This window comes from Brachycentrus maculatus, unplaced genomic scaffold (genome assembly GCF_059751285.1).
Source record: "Brachycentrus maculatus isolate JH-2025_06_01 unplaced genomic scaffold, ASM5975128v1 h1tg000131l, whole genome shotgun sequence".
Taxonomy (NCBI): domain Eukaryota; kingdom Metazoa; phylum Arthropoda; class Insecta; order Trichoptera; family Brachycentridae; genus Brachycentrus; species Brachycentrus maculatus.
The window spans coordinates 892,044-912,911 of NW_028280884.1; the positions used below are offsets into that span (position 1 = coordinate 892,044).

Here is a 20,868-nt window from a genome sequence, read left to right on the forward strand (position 1 = left end):
GGCATTTTCAAATATTTTAATTTAATACCTTCTCCTTGCGTTTTGGCTCAATATTTTTAGGTGGAGGAGACTGTGGGCCGGCGTTCATGATGTTGGCATCTATTTCTTCAAATATGGACCTGGACTGCTTACTGATTCCTGGAAATACATTGTTTTTTAAATTAATCATAGAGTCAAAACTGCATTGATACAATGAGCTGCCCTACGCACCATTTGGGTCCAGGTGGATAAATATGAAAAAAGATTTTACATATGACAGCCGCTATCTTTATTGTCTATTTTATTTTTCTTTGAGGTGTCTTTCTATCTGCGTTCCGTCTCATTTTATCTGTATTATTTACATTACAGAAAAATTTGTATTTAATGTACTATTTCTCTTTGGAAATTGTCCGCCTCTCTGTAGTGTAATAAGGTCAGCACGCTCTGCTACCGTTCTGGAGGTCCCAGGTTCAATTCCCAGGGGACAAATATTAGAGTGATTATTTCACTCTAATATTTATTCAATATTATTACCCTAGACTGGTACCTGAAGCGGAGGGCTGATCACCTTTCCTTCGTGTGTTAACAATCAAGATAACACTGCATTTACATGATGCAGTGCCTTTTGCACCATTGGGCTGCGGACAAGGGTTTGAGTGAAGGATTTCTCTTTGAAATATCCTTCTATCTGTATTCTCTCTCATTCTATCTGTATTAGTTGAGTTAGAGGAAAAGAGGTAGGAATGAAGAAAATTATAACAATATATCTAATATCAAAAAGTAATAGATTACCGGTGTGTGCTACAAAGCAACTACCGAATATTTGAATGAAGGAAAACTTCTCACCTGCATTGAACAAACCCTCGTCATGAATGTCCCTGGACTTCTGATGCCCATCATCTTCCTTGAAGATCTTGCCATTCTCAAACTTCTCTTTGATGGAGCTGGCCTTCTCACTATCCAGTTGGAGTTCCTTGGCTATCTTCTCTGCAGAAGTTACGCCTGAAAAAAAACAATATTTTTAATGAATTGTACATTGATATATAATAGAGTGAAGTACAATTTAACCTATCTTTATTATTAAAGTTGTTACCGACATGGTAACAACTTTACCATATCACAGTTCATATTTGATAATGTGTCACTGATGATAAATGAGAGGAAAAGTAGAAGCAAGAAGTAAGTGATGAAACCATAAACAATATTTGCATTTTTAACCAAAACACTGCATTTTAAACCAGTTGAGACATTTCCACAATGCCGTGCAATTACATCTTTTATTTTATTTATTAATTCAGCATTAACTTTGTGAAATGACATGTTGACATGAAATGAAATGACATGTATTTTTTTAATAATTAAACACTTGGATAACCAGTTAATCATTAATTGGTTTCACAAGTATTTAATTATAAAAAAATAATTAACATCTTTTATTTTTATTTTAGCCCCAGGTCATAGGATTTGTTTCAATGCACCTTAATACGGGACTATCGTATAATGTATGAAGATAAGAAAATCTCACATTTTACCAAAAATAATTTAAAATAATTGCAGCATATTTTTTGAGAATGTTAAATACAATACATAGATAAAAATTTTTTTTTTAAATTAAGTAACATGCAAGGTGTCGATAAATTCTTTATAACAATTAACATTTGTTGCTTTGGTGCTCAATTTTACAAATGTCCCATAATCTAAGGTAAATAGTGGAACTTACTTTGTTCACTCTGTGCCACGGATTGCTGGTACATTTCCTTGATCTTAGCTTGCTTTCCCTGAAAAAGATATTTAAATACATATAATATATTTCTTTGAGCCTTGTCCGCACCCAGATGACCCATAGGGCACCACATCAGTCCCTAGAGATCAATTATTAAATAATTGATTATATGAGATGAAAATTAAAAATATCCACACAGCAAAATTAATCTCTTGACCAATATCTTAGTATACTCATTAGAGAGTCATGTGGCAGCTGTAGATCTTACACAATGAACTAGATATAGGTTCCACTCTGAAAATTAGCCGATTACGATGTTTATACAAAGGCATTCCACAAATAGCATTGTGTCAGAAGCCTCTTTGTGCCAGACCTTGAAGTAGACCAGTGTTCCGCAAACTTTTTCTATTCAAGGTAAACCATAGCAAATTTAAAAATTTCAGAGGTGCATATTTACCATATTTTGGTAAATATGCACCTCTGAAATTTCTACACTTTGTAAAACAATGAAGTAGACTAAATAAGGAAAGAAAGATGCAGTTAATATAGACATTCTTGAGTGTCTGGAAGACAATACACGGCCATGGAAGAGGTTTCTACAATAGAAAGTGTTGACAATAATATGTTATACACTAAAAGAACAAAGATCACCCACCATGAAGAGTCGGCTCCTGATGGACTGTATCTCCTGCTTCCTCTCGCTGTTTCTGTCCTTCTGCACATCCCCGGACTCAAACTTGCCAAGTATCTCCGACATGTTGCAGAAGGAAACTGGCTGCTCCTTCTGGGCGGTGGCCTTCTGGGCCTTGCGGAGAGTGGCATCTCCATCTTCTGCATAGTTAATTGTAATTTTTAAACTGATTCTTTTTCAGTTTTGTTGGGCTCTGCATCATAGCGACATTCTATTATCTTGATCGTTAAAAGCTTGAAGCTAAGCTGATTGGTCCAGCATTTTATTAAATATATATAGCAGTGAAAAATTTTCTTCTTATTGTAGGCCTTGCGGCCTATTTTTAAGAGGGATAGCCTCCTGCGATGTCGATTCCCAGCTATCGACCCATCTCTTTGGTGGTCTGCCCGGGAGTCGTCTACCATGAGTGGGAAATCACTGACAATTTATTTATTTTTAAAGAAATTTATTAATTAAAGAAATTTATAGTGGCCTTTTAATATTATAGAATAAGGAAGGCACAAGAAGCAGGATAATATAATGAGTTGACAGGAAGAAAATCCAAAAAGGTATAAGTGATGTGGTAGACAATTAGGGTTATAATAATACTAATAATGTTCCAGATGTATCTCAAAGGTTATCAGATGTGTGAGAAGATGGTATGATAATGTTCTCAGAAAGATATTTGGACCACCGGAATCGTGAAGAATCTAACAACCTAATTTGAGTGATTGTAGCATTATAGAAAGTGATATTTTTAATATCATACCATCATTATCCTCTCCTTCACTGGAACTAGGTTCGATGGGAATCCCATTCAGGTATTCATCAGTGACTCCAATATCCATTCCCTTTGCTTTGAACCTGTAATTCAGTAATAAAAATATATTTATCAAAGTGACACTGGCACTGAAAATATGTTCTTAATTTTAATATTGAGAAAAAAAATAGGAATTACAATATCATCTCATAGTATTTGTTCAATAAAATATTTATAAAGATGTAAAACTGTTTGAGGATATCAAAGCAACATATTGTGTTTGTGTTCGGGGAATACAAATACTGTGTAGTTCTGAAACAGCATTAAGTGGAGTAGTGTTGAGCGGGGTCGTACTGTACTCTTTTGAATTCTCAGCAGCGAAATAGGGTGAATATGTGGCATTTGCAAAAGCCAAATATCTTGGTGTGGAAATGTGTGTGATTGGAGATAAGAAGCAGTTCCAGAAGGCTTTAGTCAGGGATGTTGGATGCCAATTTCTGGCACATATAGAAAAAAAAAAGAATTGATTCACTTACTTGGCTAGCTTAGAGAGAAGGGTGGAGCTCTTGTCCCTGGATAGCGGGTGTTCCAGGGGCTTCAGTTCGGGCTCCTGGCGCCTTTGCTCGAACATTTGGAAGCGGGACTTGACATCCAGAGAAGCCAGTTCTTCTAGACCCAAATCTGGCTTCTCAGAAGCTACAATTATTTAAATATAAAACTTTGTATGTATTCATCTTATTCAGCTATAAAAACGTTTGTTTTTTTCTACTTAGGGTATTTTTTCATATCTCATCCATTCTTAGAAGCCTGCTCGCAGGGACTTGATTTTGGATTAACAATAGTATATTATAAATTGTATAAAGTTTTTTTTTTTTCCCTGAAATATTATATGAAGGTGTTTTTTCTAAATAAATAAAAAAAAATTGTAGTAAATTATGTATCTGTATGAGGAAGATGGAAGACCTCTGCAAGAGTACAATCAGGATGGCAATAAAAATAACTTAGTTCTAACAACATAAAGTATAAATTTGAAAAATAATTTTAAGTCGGCATATTAATTAATTTATTATTATAATTATTAAATTGTGAAATGCGAGAAGAAAAACGATCTTATATGCATCAAATAAATACTTACAATAAAAGTAGGTACTTATTCACGATTTATTTTATATGCAAATTTCTTCGAGTGGTAGCACTAACACCGAATGCGAGCCGCGGATACGTTGAAAAATAGCGAGAATTGGCGACTCTTGCAATGTACGAATTTACCTCCAAATAAACGAAAATTTGCGCATCGTCATGAATTTTGCATCGCCATGTCAATCCGTATGTTTTTTTTTGTCGTTTAAGTGAAATTTAAATTAAAAATCGTAAATTGGCGTTCGTCAAATGCTAGAGGAAAATTCAGCGTGACATAAAGGTGAGGATATGTATTATTATAACCTATTCTATGGATCAATGTTTACTAATACCCGTTTTTGTTATTTTTGTATCTAACGACAAATACAAATTGCAATATCACATACAATTTTCATTCTGATTCTTTATGAAGAATGGTTTATGATGATTTTTTTATGAAGTTTATTAAATTATTATGCCTGACACATGTATTATAACAAAAATTATTTCTGTTTTACACGTTTTTTATGATTTGTTTCTCGGATTCTAGATGGGTAAAAATTAAGGCGTCACGCACGTGTTTAATTTTAGTACATCGTAAGAATGGTTTATGATGATTTTTTATGAAGTTTATTCAATTTTTATGCCTTACAATTATGCGTATTATAACAAAAATCATTTCTGTTTTACATGTTTTTTTTCTGATTCGATTCTCGAATTCTAAATGGGTAAAAATAAAGGCGTCACACACGTGTTAAGTTTTAGTACTTCGTTTGCTCTTGGAAATGAAGAAAACAAAGAAGTAGCAGAATATGTTTGAATATATTTCTTACGTATACAATCAAATGTAATCTCATTCAATGATACAATTCAGTATTTTCTCTATAAGAATATTCTATGTAATGGAGTTTTAACTAAAATATTTATAGTTTCCATATAATTTCTTGAGCTATTGGAAGATTCTTGTAAGAGAATTTTAAGAATCTATGGAAAAATCTTATACAGAATTTTCGTAATAACTTATGGAAGTTAAACCATTATTTTGATTTTTAATAATTTAAATAAAATGTTACTTATGTTCCTTCAAATAATTTCAATTTAAAAAAATCTATCTGTATGATGTTGGCACTTTCTTATATTAAATTTTCGTCGGTAAGCATGAAAAATTAGATATTTAAAAAAAAAATAGCAGTGTAAAGCCACTTATGCACTACTTGGAATTTCACTGTCCGGCAGTCCGGTTTTGAATGATGAAAGCGACTATGACAGTTTAGCGTGATCGAATTTACGCGCAACATGTTTACGTACCGATCAAGATCCGTAGAATGATGGACAAAAGCATAAGCTAATCCGAGCCAATCATCCTTTTTATCAAAAAAGGTGCACAAGCGTTCTTTTAGTGTCTTCTGTAAAGGTGGAGACTGACCGGAGCATTTCGTCCTAACATCGCTCGCGGCGAGCATTAGAAACTAGGGATAGAGCGCTCAGCTCGCTGTACTGACTGCCTGAATGCTCGGATCGTAACATGTTACGTTACGACGAAATGCTCCGGTCAGTCTTCACCCTAAGATATTTTTTTCCCATATAAAGGTGGTCCAAACTTAACGCACGATGTTAATTGAGTAGTCGACATGCAAATCACGTTGTGTAAAAAAATTCAGTTTTTTGGCTCCAATCATAAAAATTAAAAATATTAACATCCATATAATAATCTGCCAAATCTCGTTCAGTTAGGAATAAAATGGGATAGAAAAATCAATACTCTTGCAAAACTCGCTATGCCGATCAACAGTTCACGTTATAAAATCTCTCAAATCGGTAGAAGATCCGATATTCTACCGGTTGTCGCTATTGGCTAAAAAAACTAAAACATAACGTGGTTTGCAAGAGGACTACTAAATTGACCATATATTTTTGTACTGCACAAATCGTGAATCACTGATAGCCTATTGTATTGTAATGTACATTCTACACAATTGTGCCCTTGGAAATGCTGCATTTATTATTTATTAATATTGTATTATTATCAAAGTACAATGTTTTAACATCACGTGTTTTGCAAGTAGACTACTTAATTGTGAGTCACGCCTTAATGTTGAGTTTTTTGCCCGACTTTATTGGACATTTCTTTGTTACAGTCTTTGACAAATTCAACCATGGAGAGCTACACAATTGAGCAGCGCGTAAAGACTGTTACAGCATTTTATAAAAATGGATATTCAAATCAAAATGCACTTGTTGAATTTTTTGGTCAGCATAATCGACCAAATATGTCCAAAATCAAGAGAAATTTGCGCAAATTTCAGCGAGCCGCATCTGTAGGAGATGTGAGAACACCTGTGCTTGCTTGCCCAGTTCGTTCTGCGGCAAACATTGCTAGTGTTCGCAGTGTGGTAGAAGAGCCGTTAACCTCAACTCGCCGTCGTGTTCAACAATTGAACATCACACGGACATCACTGATGCGAATTTTGAATAAAGACTTGAATTTACAAGCTTGCAAGGTCCAATTGAATCGAGAGCTGAAGCCTGATAACCATTTCAAGCGTCGTCAATATGCTGAAAGGTTGGTTCAACACACAGAAGTGAATAGTGACTTTAGGAATGAAATCATCTTCAGCGATGAAGCACAATTTCATCTCAGTGGATTTGTTAACAAGCATTGCTCAGACAAGAAGACGGGAGCTCTCGTTTGCGAGTGTTCGCATACGGACGTCTGCTCCGTACTCGTCCCTTGCAGTGTGCGCAGTAAACAGCGATTTGAGTCGGTTCATTGCTGATCCCAAATAAAAAAGGTCCTTTTCAGGAATACTTTTTAATATAATAAGTGAAACCACAAACTTGGCCCAAATCTCCTCTGCTTACCGTGGAACAAACCCACCGGGGTATTCTCACCACTACGGACAACCGCTTCTTCGTGATTCCGTATGAATTTATAATGATGCACCAAGAAGTTATATCAGACAAGGGGAACATCTCCAGGATGTGCAGACAAACGCCATTCCGCTGTGCACTTACAGAAACCACCAACCGCTTCAAAACTCTTCCTGAAGTCCGAGAAGGGTCTGACATCATTGGGCCATACTTCTTCATGCATTATGGTTGGACCACCATTTATAATATGAAAATTTACAGATATTTTTTCCAAGGAATAAAAGACTCGGAGGGAATGTTTTTGGAATCCAAGCAGAAAGAAAATTTTAAAAGAACTTCAAACTTAAAACGGATGTAAGTAAATCCATATATTAAATATTTTGTTAAATTCATATAGAAAATATAAAATTATAATTGAAATCACTATAGATTTATAGTGATTTTAAAACAATGTTATATTTTAATTACAAAGTATAAATTATATCAAATAGAAAAATAAACGATAGAGTTATATTTAATCCTCCATTTATTATAATTATAATTTATTTTATTTTATATAAATTTATTAATTCGCACATATATTTCAGTGAAATGGAAAACTTATTAAAAAAATTGGCAGAAAGAAAATTAGTTAAGCATAACAGTACCGAAGAAGAAATAGTTATTGACGGAGAAAGGCAAAATAGAGATGTCTTGACAAACAAGCTTATTTGAAGAAACTAAACTTAAAATACCGCATTTTTGAAAAAAGAGAAAACATTAAGCATTACTCGAAAATAAAATTCTTCAACATCCTGCGCCATCCAACAACATCATCATAACTTCAGCCTCTTGATCATTGATCTCATCTCAAATCATTGATCTCATCTCAAATCTCCCAGATGCATCTCTCTATCTCTCTGGAATATCTCTCTCTGATATTTTATTTTTATTCTCATACGTATTCTCTTCACACCATCAAATTCCTTCTCTCCAACCATCTACGTCCACGGGCATTTTCTATCAAATTCTCTCCTCCCAGACCTTCACTTCACCGGAAATATGCCATTCTGCACTGGCTATCTTTTCCAACAAATTTCTGCTATTTCCCTTCAAACTCCCAATCTTATTTCCAATATTGATCCGTTTGAAACTCCTTAAGAATGAATTTGTAGAAGTATCTCTCGTCAACAGCAGATATAACTTGAGCCTCTAGAACGTATAAAGTTGGGAGGATTTCTCATCGTGTAGAAAGCGCGTAGTAAGTAAATTTCTATAACTATTGAAAAGGCGCTTTCAAGGATAATCCAAAGGGACGGAACGCTGCGGCAAAAGTAAAACTCAGCCCCCATATGTATGAACCCAACTGGATTTCCTCAAAAGTTCTGTTTGCTGGCGACACCCCTGGATTAAAAATGTTTTTAAATAAATATAAAATACAGTGGGTGTACAATCAACTGATGTACGAAGCCATGGACACAAAAATATAAGGATTTTCTATCAGCTAATGTACCATGCCATGGACAAAAAAATATAGGGATGCACAATTAGCTGATGTACCGAGCCATACACGCAAAAATATAAGGATCTGCCGAATCGGCAGATGTACCTTATGCTTTGCGAGATCCATGGAAATGTTTCTCATAATCTGTCTTCTAGTCACTAAACTATTGTCCGGCATTCGCTTGACTACATTTTAGACGAAAACCTCGTACGCAGAGAGCTAATAAATTTTCCCAGACATAGTGCAGCTGTCCAAACTTAAAACACAGTAAGGGACTTTTTTTTTGCATTTTTGGACTAAGTAGAATCTACTTAGTCTAATGCAAAAAAACGTACTGCAAAAAAAATGTCCCTTACTGTGTTTTGAGTTTGGAAAGCCGAGTGACCTCTCACCCACATTCATACGGTAGTTTTTCACATTCCTTCAGAAGAATAATTAATTTGCTCTCATTTATTTACGAATGCATTCTCCGCCAGCATGCAGAATAAGAATCTCAGGGTTGCTGGACAAGCACTGCCTATTTGGGTATCCACAATTTACCAACTATTGCGATTGCACTTAGAAACGCATGGCGGTGAAGTCCTTTTCTTCTAGGGGCATTATCGTTCATTATCCTTCTATCATACCTCTTCTTTATCCTCTTTAGTTTCCGCACAGACACATTTCGTATGCCATTTAACAACTGGTGGGGGCTGAAGCGTACCTATATTTCCACAAGAGAATATTACGCATACCGCTAGCGTTCCGTCCCTATACAGATAATATATTACCGCGAGGCTCACGACTTACAACAAAATTTGTTTGATATTTATTGAAAAGTAGAAAAATTGACAAAATTTTATTAAAATGAACTTCGGGTCGACCACTACTTGGGCCTGCAAGATAGAGATGCCTGGAGAGATGAAGATGAAAAGCCTCAATGGATACAGCGAGGTAAGATTTACTTGACATTTTTCTTATTTTTTGTACAATACGTCAACTAAGTTTACATACATTAAAACCTTTCTTAACCCTTATAGTGCTGAGCTTATTTTCACATATTTCGCATAACTTGCTAATTGCTTTTCATCATCACTACTTGACGAATTTGACATTTTGTAGGTAGAAATAAAAAACTTTTACTTAAAAAAAATACAAAAATCAATGTTAAATTCACAGCAAAATAATGTGAAATGGTTATTTATAAATATTATTAACTTATTAAAAACGTTATACATGCGCGCGCTAAGACACGTCCGTACTCCGAAGTCGGTATTCCGACGCTCCGCACTTTATACGTAGTCGAGAGAGTCGATCTATAGACGGTTCGCACTCCAAGGGTTAATTAAAATAAATATGATGCAATTAGACCATTTTAGTGCTGAGATTTTTTCTTAAATGTTTGCTAAAAGACTTCAAATTCGGTAGATATTATAAGGGCGAAAACAATAAGTTTTTATAAAAAATATGTATTTATATTTTTCACAAAAAATTTGTTGAATTTGTTTATTTGTGAATATTATCGACTACCTAACCTCTCAGCTTGAAGAACCTCTCAGCAACCTCAATAGCGTCAATATTGATTCTCTGCACTCTAACAGTTATGCCTGTAGGAAGAGCTACCGCTATGTTGAACAATATCACATTGGATATTGATCTGTTCCACGTGTCTGAAGGAGTTTTCCGAAGCGGGATTCTTCTACACCTTTAAGTCTTATTGCTTACTTATATTATAATATATACGCCTTGAATATTGTTTGTTATGTATATATTATTTTTTTATTAAATAAATTGAATTGAATTGAATTGAAAATAACGTGTACATTTCAATTGTCTACATCTAGATTTTTTTTAGCAATCTACTTATTTGTTTTGTTTTCAGAGACCTCATGCAAAGCTGACGATACTTCCATCCACATACTTAGAAGGAAGTAGATATTTTCAGAAACAATTACAAGATGCATCGTTAATAGAATGGGATTCGGTAAGCCGGATCTATTTGTAACCATGACCCCATACAAAGTCACCTGAAATCATTACAGCCTTGTTGCCTAGTCAGTTTCCTTCAGACAGCTCTTTGATACGCTCCTTTAGTTTCAAATTAGACTAGTAATTAATATAATAAACATATATTTGGAACAATAAAAGCCTTTACATACTGTGGGCTTCTAAAAAAGAGGTCTGCCACATGCTCATTTCTTAGTTATTTTAGATAATGTGGTGAAATTCGAGATGGTGGTAATGATATCAATAATATTGTCTGTGCAAAACTTCCAAAATAAAGACCATCTTCTCAAATGATCCAATACGATGTATGAAGCATATCCCATGAATTCCCTATCAGAATACATACTTAGAAAACTGAGAATTGACAATTGACTATAAAAGTGTAAAATTTTCAAATGCCGAAATAATTACGGGAACCTTTTATTTTAACTTTTTCGGCAATCAGTAAGTGGGGGAATTTTAAAGTCTTTTTTTTTTTACACAAGATTTCTGTCTAATCGAAGCAGTCTCTAATATGGCATTGATAATAATTATTCACCAATCAGAAGAACGCCAGAGCTGTAATGCGGGTTTCGGACTGCCAAATCGATATGGAAATGGAGAACTAACCGAGACTGGTAGTAGTTTCCAATATCCAGACTTCTCTCAATGCCCTTAAACATGCTGCCATGGGAGTCGTATTGACGCCAGTGAGAACTGCGTCAGCTTCCCCAATGTACCCCATTGGAACGGGAAAAACTTTTTTGTACAATCTTTTGATTGACATCTTAGTATATTGTTATTAAACCATATCCGCTCCCTAGGTGGAGCATATGGAGTCCGCAAACTGTCTCCAGGCTTTTCTGTCCCTTGCATCCTCTCAAGTCAGATCCGCGTCCCGGAGTTCTGACGAGAACTGCCGACGTCTTAGTGGAAGAAGTAAAAAAATTAACAAACAGCACACTCGGCATTAAGATACCTATAGAAATAAGTTCATAATTGTCATCACAACTTCATGTACAAAGCGTACTGGCTGCAGCATTAAAGAATTGTTTATAATTATTGGGACGAATCTCCGATGGAGCATCAGCATGCCATTGATGTTGTAGATAGACTTTATAAAGATTCTCTTCAGCCATCTCTTCACTGCTGGCTTCTTCCATATTTTCCACGCTTCTCTTTCTTATGGCCGCTCTTGTCCAATTTTTGGTGGCGACAGGAATTATGTCATCCCCCCCATCTTTTTTGAGGTTGATCTGCCCTTTTTTTCGGGGTTTCCATTTTAAGATTCTGGATGGTCCATCTGTCAGTTCCCTCCCTAGCACATTGACTTTGTAACACAATCAAATCATTCATACTTCCATCCACATACGCAGAAGGAAGTAGATATTTGTAGAAACAATTACAAGATGCATCGTTGATAGAATCAAATTTATACATGACTTCATACATTCTTACAGCGTCTTTGCCTCTTTTAGTTTAAAATCAGACTAATAATTAAAAGAACTACATATATTGTATTTGGAACGCCGGAGGCTACATACACTGTGGAGTTCCAAAAAAAAGAGGTCTGCCACATACTCTGTTATTTTAGACCCGACATTTGCCATTCATATCTCAGTTTATGTATGATCTTGACTCTTAATATGATCTGTTTCAAACCCATATGTCATCACAGAAAGAATACGTGTTTCATAGACTTTTGTCTTAAGATTTATGGGAACTTCTTTGTTTTTGAAAATCTGTCTTTCTTTTCCGTACTTTTTTGTAAAGATATTCACCAGAACTTCTTCCCTTTTGGAAGTTAAACCACTTTTTTAGGCAAAGATTTTATACAAATACTCCCAGTCATGAAAGATTTTTCTAGACCCGTCTCTATCATTTACCGACGTTATCACTATATCGAAAATTTTAAACGTCAAGTTTTATATTTAAAAATTCACCGAAATGAAAACTATCATTAATTAAATAATCGTAATTAACTATTAGCTCCTTGATACGCTCTCTATTTTAGGATTCTGGATGTCCATCTAGTTCCCTCCCTAGCCACATGACCTGCCCATTAGCAACACAATCAAATCATTCATACTTCCACCCACATACGCAGAAGGAAGTAGATATTTTAAGAAACAATTACAAGATGCATCGTTAATAGAATCAAATTTATTATGCCGGATTTAATTATAACCATGACCTCATACATTATTACAGCGTCTTTACCTAGTCAGCCCTTTCATATAGCTCCTTGATATGCTCTCCATTTTTAGGATTCTGGATGTCCATCTAGTTCCCTCCCTAGCCACATGACCTGCCCATTAGCAACACAATCAAATCATTCGTTCTTCCACCCACATACGCAGAAGGCAGTAGTTATTTGTAGAAACAGTTACAAGATGCATCCTTGATAGAATCGAATTTATTATCCCGGATTTAATTATAACCATGACCTCATACATTATTACAACATCGTTGCCTAGTCAGCCTCTTTTAGGTAGCTCCTTAATACGCTCTCCATTTTAGGATTCTGGATGTCCATCTAGTTCCCTCCCTAGCCACATGACCTGTCCATTAGCAACACAATCAAATCATTCATACTTCCATCCACATACGCAGAAGAAAGTAGATATTTTTAGAAACAATTACAAGATGCATCGTTGATAGAATCGAATTTATTATGCCGGATTTAATTATAACCATGACTAACTAACTAACTTTAGTAGAATCGAATTTATTATGCCGGATTTAATTATAACCATGACTAACTAACTAACTTTGGTAGAATCAAATTTATTATGCCGAATTTAATTATAACCATGACTAACTAAGTTTGTAGAATTATGTCATCCCCCCATCTTTTTTGAGGTTGATCTGCTCTTTTTTTTCAAGGTCTCTATTTTAAGATTCTGCATGGTCTATCTGTCAGTTCCCTCCCTAGCCACATGACCTGCCCATTGGCACATTGACTTTGTAACACAATCAAATCATTCATACTTCCACGCACATAAGCAGTAGGAAGTAGATATTTTTAGAAACAATTACAAGATGCATCGTTAATAGAATCGAATTTATCATTCCGGATTTATAACATTGATAACATGACCTCATACATTATTACAGCGTCTTTGCCTAGTCAGCCTCTTACAGATAGCTCCTTGATACGCTCTCCATTTTTAGGATTCTGGATGTCCCATCTAGTTCCCTCCCTAGCCACATGACCTGCCCATTAGCAACACAATCAAATCATTTATACTTCCATCCATATACGCAGAAGAAAGTAGATATTTTTAGAAACAATTACAAGATGCATCGTTATTAAGGTCCCGTCATTATGGATATTCAACTGCAGATGACGGGGGTGATGCTGGTCTTCTTGTTGTCACTGGAGGCATTGATGGGCATTCCCAACAACTTGGTGTGTTTTGGGGTTTAAAAATTGCTCCTGTACTCCATTTGTTGTACTCTGCTTTTACACAAATAGAAGTTCCGAAAAAAAGAGGTCTGCTACATGCTCTGTTAGTTATTTTAGACCCGACATTTGCCATTCATATCTCAGTTTATGTATGATCTTGACTGTCAGTATGATGTATTTCAAACCCATATGTCATCACAGAACGAATACGTGTTTTATAGACTTTTGTCTTAAGATTTATGGGGACTTCTTTGTTTTTGAAAATCTGTCTTTATTTTCCGTACTTTTTTGTAAAGATATTCACCAGGACTTCCTCCCTTTTGAAAATATAAAATTTCACCGAAATGAAAACTATCATTAATTAAATAATCGTAATTAACTATTAGCTCCTTGATACGCTCTCCATTTTTAGGATTCTGGATGTCCATCTAGTTCCCTCCCTAGCCACATGACCTGCCCATTAGCAACACAATCAAATCATTCATACTTCCATCCATATACGCAGAAGAAAGTAGATATTTTTAGAAACAATTACAAGATGCATCGTTAATAGAATCGAATTTATTATGCCGGATTTAATCATAACATGACCTCATACATTATTACAGCGTCTTTGCCTAGCAGCCTCTTTCACATAGCTCCTTGATACGCTCTCCATTTTAAGATTCTGGATGGTCCATCTGTCAGTTCCCTCCCTAGCCACATGACCTGCCCATTAGCAACACAATCAAATCATTCATACTTCCACCCACATACGCAGAAGGAAGTAGATATTTTAAGAAACAATTACAAGATGCATCGTTAATAGAATCGAATTTATTATGCCGGATTTAATCATAACATGACCTCATACATTATTACAGCGTCTTTGCCTAGCAGCCTCTTTCAGATAGCTCCTTGATACGCTCTTTTAGTTTAAAATCAGACTAATAATTAAAAGAATTACATATACATATTTGGAACACCGAAGGCTACATACACTGTGGAGTTATTTTAGACCCGACATTTGCCACACCTCAGTTTATGTATGATCTTGACTGTCAATATGACGTGTTTCAAAAACCCATATGTCATCACAGGAAGAATACATGTTGCATACACTTTTGTCTTAAGATTTATGGGAACTTCTTTGTTTTTGAAAATCTGTCTTTATTTTCCGATAATCACCAGAACTTCCTTTTTAAAGTAAAACCACTTTATTAGGCAAAGATTTTATACAAATACTCCCAGTCATGAAAGATTTTTCTAGACCCGCCTCTATCATTTACCGACGTTACCACTTTATCGAAAATTTTAAACATCAAGTTTGAAAGATAAGATTTCACCGAAACGAAAACTATCATAAATTAAATAATCGTAATTAACTGTGACTTCCCCGAATGCACCCCTCATATCGTCGCAAAAAACAATTTCCCGCATTTGCTTCCGTAAGGGATTATTTTTCTGATATACGACATACTAATCATCGTGCCATCTTCTTTATACACGCACCTGGTAGGCAACTATCTCTTTTTTTCGTTCAGTGTAGTATGAATTGAGAAAAAAAATACCCACTGCACATGAAAATTTATCAAAGTCAGTTCATTTTTAAAAAGTTGTGTATGATCAAATACATTAATTTGATCACTACAATGCAAAAGTATTGTTACGATAAGTACAGAACTAGAAAGTATCAAATTAATAGATATTTTTTTATGAGAACAACTATGTATTGGGGCAGAAAATACAATATTCCATATATTTTGGACTGGTGATTTATTGCGTCCTCTATAAAATTGGTCATACAAACAATTTTTTCTTTTGTCTTCTGCATTGATCGATCTCAATGTGATATTTGTTGTTACATTTTTTGGTCTCAGTATTTGACAGTTTGATCGTATGGATTACCTAATCTGGAATATTTGAAAGTTTTGTACAGCATTATTCTTGCATCTCTCTGTCAATAATTTTGTTATCTTATTCTATTGCAATTAATTAAATAATGGAGCATGTTGCTAAAGATATTTCAGGATATTTTGTGTTTTGGTTGAGTTATTTAATAGCCGGTGAACTGAATTTTTTGAATTATATAAATTCATTTTGTTACAATAAAAAAAATCCAAAAGAAATTTATTTTGTTGTTGTCTGTGCCCATACTATTATTAATTTATTTAATATGCAACATAATGTATGTATATGTAAAGAAATATATTAATTTACAAAGTGTTCTGCTGATAAAACAGTGTGCAATAGAGAAAAACAATATGGCGACATCACGTCCGTTTTGAGAAGGACTTGAAAAACTTAAATATGGTTTCTTTGTTTTACAGAGTGGCACGAGTATTTTAAGACTAATATTGTAAGACATATTTTTTTTAAGTTGTCACATAACTTGAGAATAAAAGTAAATCTCTGATATAAAAATGACTAAATTCCTGAAAATGTGGTTCAACTAGAGAATTTGAAACTTACGATGTAAAACTGTTTCCGTGTGAGTTTTTACAATGGGAGTATCCGTTTGGTATGTTTTAATGCAACAATCAAAAAAATATATTTTTAAATAGTTATCTGTTTTAAATATTATACATTTTTGTTAGGTTGTGGTCCTGTGGTTAGTGTCGCAGTCTCTGAGTCAGAGTTTTTCGGTTCGAACCCACTGAATCACAATTTGATATATATTTTTTATAATGAGCCATTTAGGCTCACAAAAAGTATGAAATTTAAATATTTATGTATTTCTCTTTTTAAAAATAAAAGTAAAAAATGCAAGTATATATCGCTCACTCCTTTCAAGAACGTCATAAATCAAAAAACTTGATTTCTCAGGAGAACGTTTTTTAAGTTTAAAAATATAATACAATGTATAAAAAATAAATATCAAGCCACTTCTTGAACTTTTTACTGTGCAACAAATCTTTTTAGGTAAGACCTGAAGGTTTTTTCTCCATTTGAAAAATATTTAGTTTATTTAAAAAAATAATTAAACAAAACCTTTTCTTCAAAATGCAAAAACAACACTTTCTGCCCTGTAGCGAGTAAATATTAAGTTAAAAATATGCCACTTTTGCTGGGATAAAGTACATTTTCTGGGCATTCCGAAAACATGCACAACTGAAAATTGACGAATTTTGATTTATGACGTTCTTGAAAGGAGTGAGCGATATATCAAAATTAATTGATCATTTACAGAGTCTTGATAACATTGTTGATTGAAGACGCGAGCAAATGAAAATCAACATGCTATATTTTTATCAACACATTGTTTGCGGGAAACAAACAATGTGTTATGGGTCTTTAACATACTGATAGTTGAGAACGGGAGACTCACAAGTGTTCGATTTGTTTTCTTTCAGTACAGAGACGTCAAAAAACTACGGATCAGAGTTGGGTTTGCAGTTTATGGTGATTAGTATATGACCCTAATTAGGGTCGTAATTAGTACCATAGAACGGGGCTACTTGGACTTTGATGTGTTACTTGAGCCCAATACAATTTTTTATTTATTTAGATCTGTATTTGGTCTACAATAATGAACATATCGATATGATTCATTGTGTCCCTGACAGGTGACACTTATTATCATGATACATTCATTATTGTAGACAAAAAACAGATTTAAATCTTGAAAGGTAAAATGACATTCACAAATAAGACAGAAAATTAGTTGACATATTGTTGGCGGGAGATTTTTCTTCAACCCCATACTAATTAGTATACCGTAGAATGGGGCTAATTGAACTTAGATGTATTACTTGAGCCCAGTACCAAAAAAAATTAAATCTGTTTTTTGTCTACAATATCGTGACAATAAGTGTCACCTGTCAGGGAAACAATGAATCATGTCGATATGTTCATTATTGTAGACCAAATACAGATCTAAATATTTTTTTTTTGTATTGGGCTCAAGTAACATACCAAAGTTCAAGTAGCCCCGTTCTACGGTATACTACATAATTAGTGTGGGGTTGAAGAAAAATGGCCCGCCAACAATGTGTCAACTAATTTTCTGTCTAATCTTTAAATGTCATTATACTTTTCAAACAAATTAATCGGTAGTTCAAATTTCAAATGCTATAGGTATTTACAACATTTTGAGTGTGTCCAAATACTTGTTCACAAAATCTGGATTATCTCCAATTACAGAGTATAATATAAGAGTTTCTGCTTAATAAAAAAGCTTCTTTACATCTCACCAATAGATGTCTAGTGAAGTTCTAGTGATTCAAGAACAAGGTTTCTAAATTGGTTCATATATATAGAACTTCCAAGAATTTGAGTAGTGTGGTTGTCAATAATGGGTAGAATTGGTGAATGTTACACGTGTGTAAAGTGATCACTTAAACCAGCCTATGACGGTCGTCAGCCCCGTAAATGCCCAGACTTCCATATTCTACTTCATCTTTAATGAGATGTCAAAAAATAATATGAATAGTTAATAGTTTATAGTTTTGTGTGTATATTTTAACCTAATATACACACAAAAAAGAGAGAAAAAAATAGAAATAAAAACTTATTTTTCTTCATCTTCGATGAAATGTCAAAAAATAATATGCTATAGGTATATTTATAAAATCTTACCTCTCACTACATCCGGGGGAAGTTCCTTGGGGTTGCTCTCACAGATGATCATCTGATGTTTTTTCGGTCTTCCTGTATAAAAAAAAAAGATTATGAGCCACTAACTTAAAAAAAAATCTTGATATTTTTCGCGGATACTTTGTGGCACATTTTATAAAACAAAACTAGAACGTGTACATGTTTATCCCTGAAGATGACGAGGTTCTCGTCACAACCAGTTGGAGAAAAGTGCCAACAAAATCTTCTAACCCTTATCTGCACCCCAATGGTGCATAGGGCACTGCATCATAAAGAAGCAGTGTTATCTTGATTGTTAAATACACAAAGGAAGGTGATCAGCCTTCCGCTTCAGGTACCAACCAGTCCAGGGTCATATTAAATAAATATTAGACTGAAAAATCACTAATATTTATTTTGACCCTCTTGGAATTCGAACCCGGGACCTCCAGCATGGTAGCCTAGCGCGCAAACCACTACACTATGGAGGCGGACAATAAAAAAGTGGTTAAAAACAAGGTTCTAGTTTTATTTTGTGCAGTTTAAAAAAAAAATACTAAAAGATTCGACTAACTTTTTTCTTGTTCATCCTCTTCGACCGCCTTGGGAGCGAACAGCAGCTTGAAATGCGGTTTGCAATACAAGCTGCTGGAGTGGCTTTGGAAAGACTCCACACTGTAAATGGCATAGAAAAAAATCAATGAGTGTATGAAGCATACGAGGATTGTCAGAAGGCAATGGGTGATAGTGACTGTCTGGCCGGACTTGTGGATCAAGTCACCCACTGAATGCTCTTCTTCTTCTTCTAGCCTTGTGTCCTCCATTGCTGGATATAGGCCCCTTCCGTATCCTTCCATCACTGTTTGCAGCCAGTTTAATAAATTAGTGGTGTAATGGTCAGCGTGTTTAGCTACCGTGCTGGAGGTCCCGGGTTTCATTCCCAGGGGGGTAAAAATAAACATTGGTGATTTTACACTCTAATATGTATTTAATATTACCCTGGACTGGTCACTGAAGCGCAAGAGTGATCACCTTGCCTTCATGTAAGTTATGATCAAGAAAACACTGCGTCAGTACGATGCAGTGCTCTATGCACCATCGGGTGCGGATAAGGTTTTATTTTTTGTACTTCAGTCATTAATTCAATTCAATTAACTTTTTTCAGTGATAATTAACATATACATTATGAACCAAAATTTAAAGCGTATATATTAACACAAAAATTATAAAGTAAGCAAGAACACTTTTGTTAAAGATTTGGAAGAATCCGGGTTCGGAATACCCCCTCAGACACATGGAACAGATCAATATCTCTCCATGCATTGTAAGTTGATATTATTATTTATTTTGCGAAAAAGTTGTGTTTTTTGATGTATGTTATACTTTTTATTTTTGAAAAAAAAATCATGGTCCATCGAGGCAGCATACTACATAATACATTCCGGGTTAGTACTGATCAACTCTAGGTAATACAAATGGATTTATCAACTGAACCATTCTAGAGTCTACTTCCACAGCAATGAAATTAGCAAGAGAGAGAGATTGTGTTGTTTTACCTCAGCGGTTTGTTGCACTCTTTGCAACGGAAGCAGTCGCGATGCCATGATAGCTTCTCGGCCTTGATACGCTCCATGGCGTACACGGCCTTTCCGCAGGACTGGCAGTTAGGGTTGCTGTCATTGCTAACCGTACCCTCGTTCTTGATCTTCTTCTGGACCTTCTCGCTGCTGGATTTCTGCAAGAAAATATTCATTTATTTATTGATTTGGCGTTTAATTTGTAGAACTCCATTTTAATTTATGTATTGACCTGTTAACCGGGCGGGACCTATAAATACGTTAAACGTAAACAATATCGGGTACGGGTAGGACATATGAATACGTCCTTGAAATATATGTTTATTATATTATTTATATGGACGTATATTTATTGAACAACAAAGGTATTAGTCATCCATACATATCTCGACATGAATTTAAGACACGGAGTGAATCAGTATTCGCACCCGTTACAAGTTGCGTAATTGGACAGCGGACCGCCCGGTTAACAGGTTAATTTTAAATCAAACAGATTTTTTGAGTCTACTAAGTTGTATTTTATTAACAAAAGCACATAAAAAAATTATATTGTGACAATTGTTTCGCCTTGTTAGGGCATTATCAAACGAATGGTATGCATTTCCTTTCTGGTCCCCAAAAAATGTAAAAATTCCAAATAGACAGTTACACATTCCATTGATAATTAGTATTATCAATGGAATGTGTAAAGTAGGTATGTGTCTTAACAAATGCGTCATTAGTATGATGAAAAAAATGTGGACTGACATTTGACATTG

The 20,868-nt window shown here is 34.7% G+C and overlaps 2 protein-coding genes and 1 long non-coding RNA gene across 3 annotated transcripts in view; 2 read left to right on the forward strand and 1 right to left on the reverse strand.

The window, feature by feature from the left end:
* Positions 1–20,868, reverse strand: part of LOC148309310 (uncharacterized) — a 39,715-nt gene that overhangs the window by 8,953 nt on the left and 9,894 nt on the right. The window contains exons 3-11 of the mRNA XM_088260352.1: positions 20,090–20,268; positions 19,108–19,208; positions 18,537–18,608; positions 3,669–3,828; positions 3,142–3,236; positions 2,358–2,533; positions 1,700–1,757; positions 826–981; positions 29–138 (exon numbers count right to left, since the gene is read on the reverse strand). Coding sequence (XP_088116478.1) covers positions 29–138; positions 826–981; positions 1,700–1,757; positions 2,358–2,533; positions 3,142–3,236; positions 3,669–3,828; positions 18,537–18,608; positions 19,108–19,208; positions 20,090–20,268 — 1,107 coding nt within the window. The remainder of the gene's footprint in view (positions 1–28; positions 139–825; positions 982–1,699; positions 1,758–2,357; positions 2,534–3,141; positions 3,237–3,668; positions 3,829–18,536; positions 18,609–19,107; positions 19,209–20,089; positions 20,269–20,868) is intronic.
* On the forward strand, positions 4,429–16,087 carry LOC148309311 (uncharacterized). The gene is made up of 4 exons (XR_015837566.1): positions 4,429–4,552; positions 6,390–7,476; positions 7,710–9,538; positions 10,467–16,087. It is a non-coding gene; the product is annotated as an uncharacterized LOC148309311 (long non-coding RNA).
* LOC148309312 (uncharacterized) overlaps positions 16,139–20,868 on the forward strand; it is a 46,963-nt gene continuing 42,233 nt past the window's right edge. The window contains exons 1-2 of the mRNA XM_088260350.1: positions 16,139–16,479; positions 19,699–19,857. The gene's annotated coding sequence lies outside the window, so the exon portion shown is untranslated. The remainder of the gene's footprint in view (positions 16,480–19,698; positions 19,858–20,868) is intronic.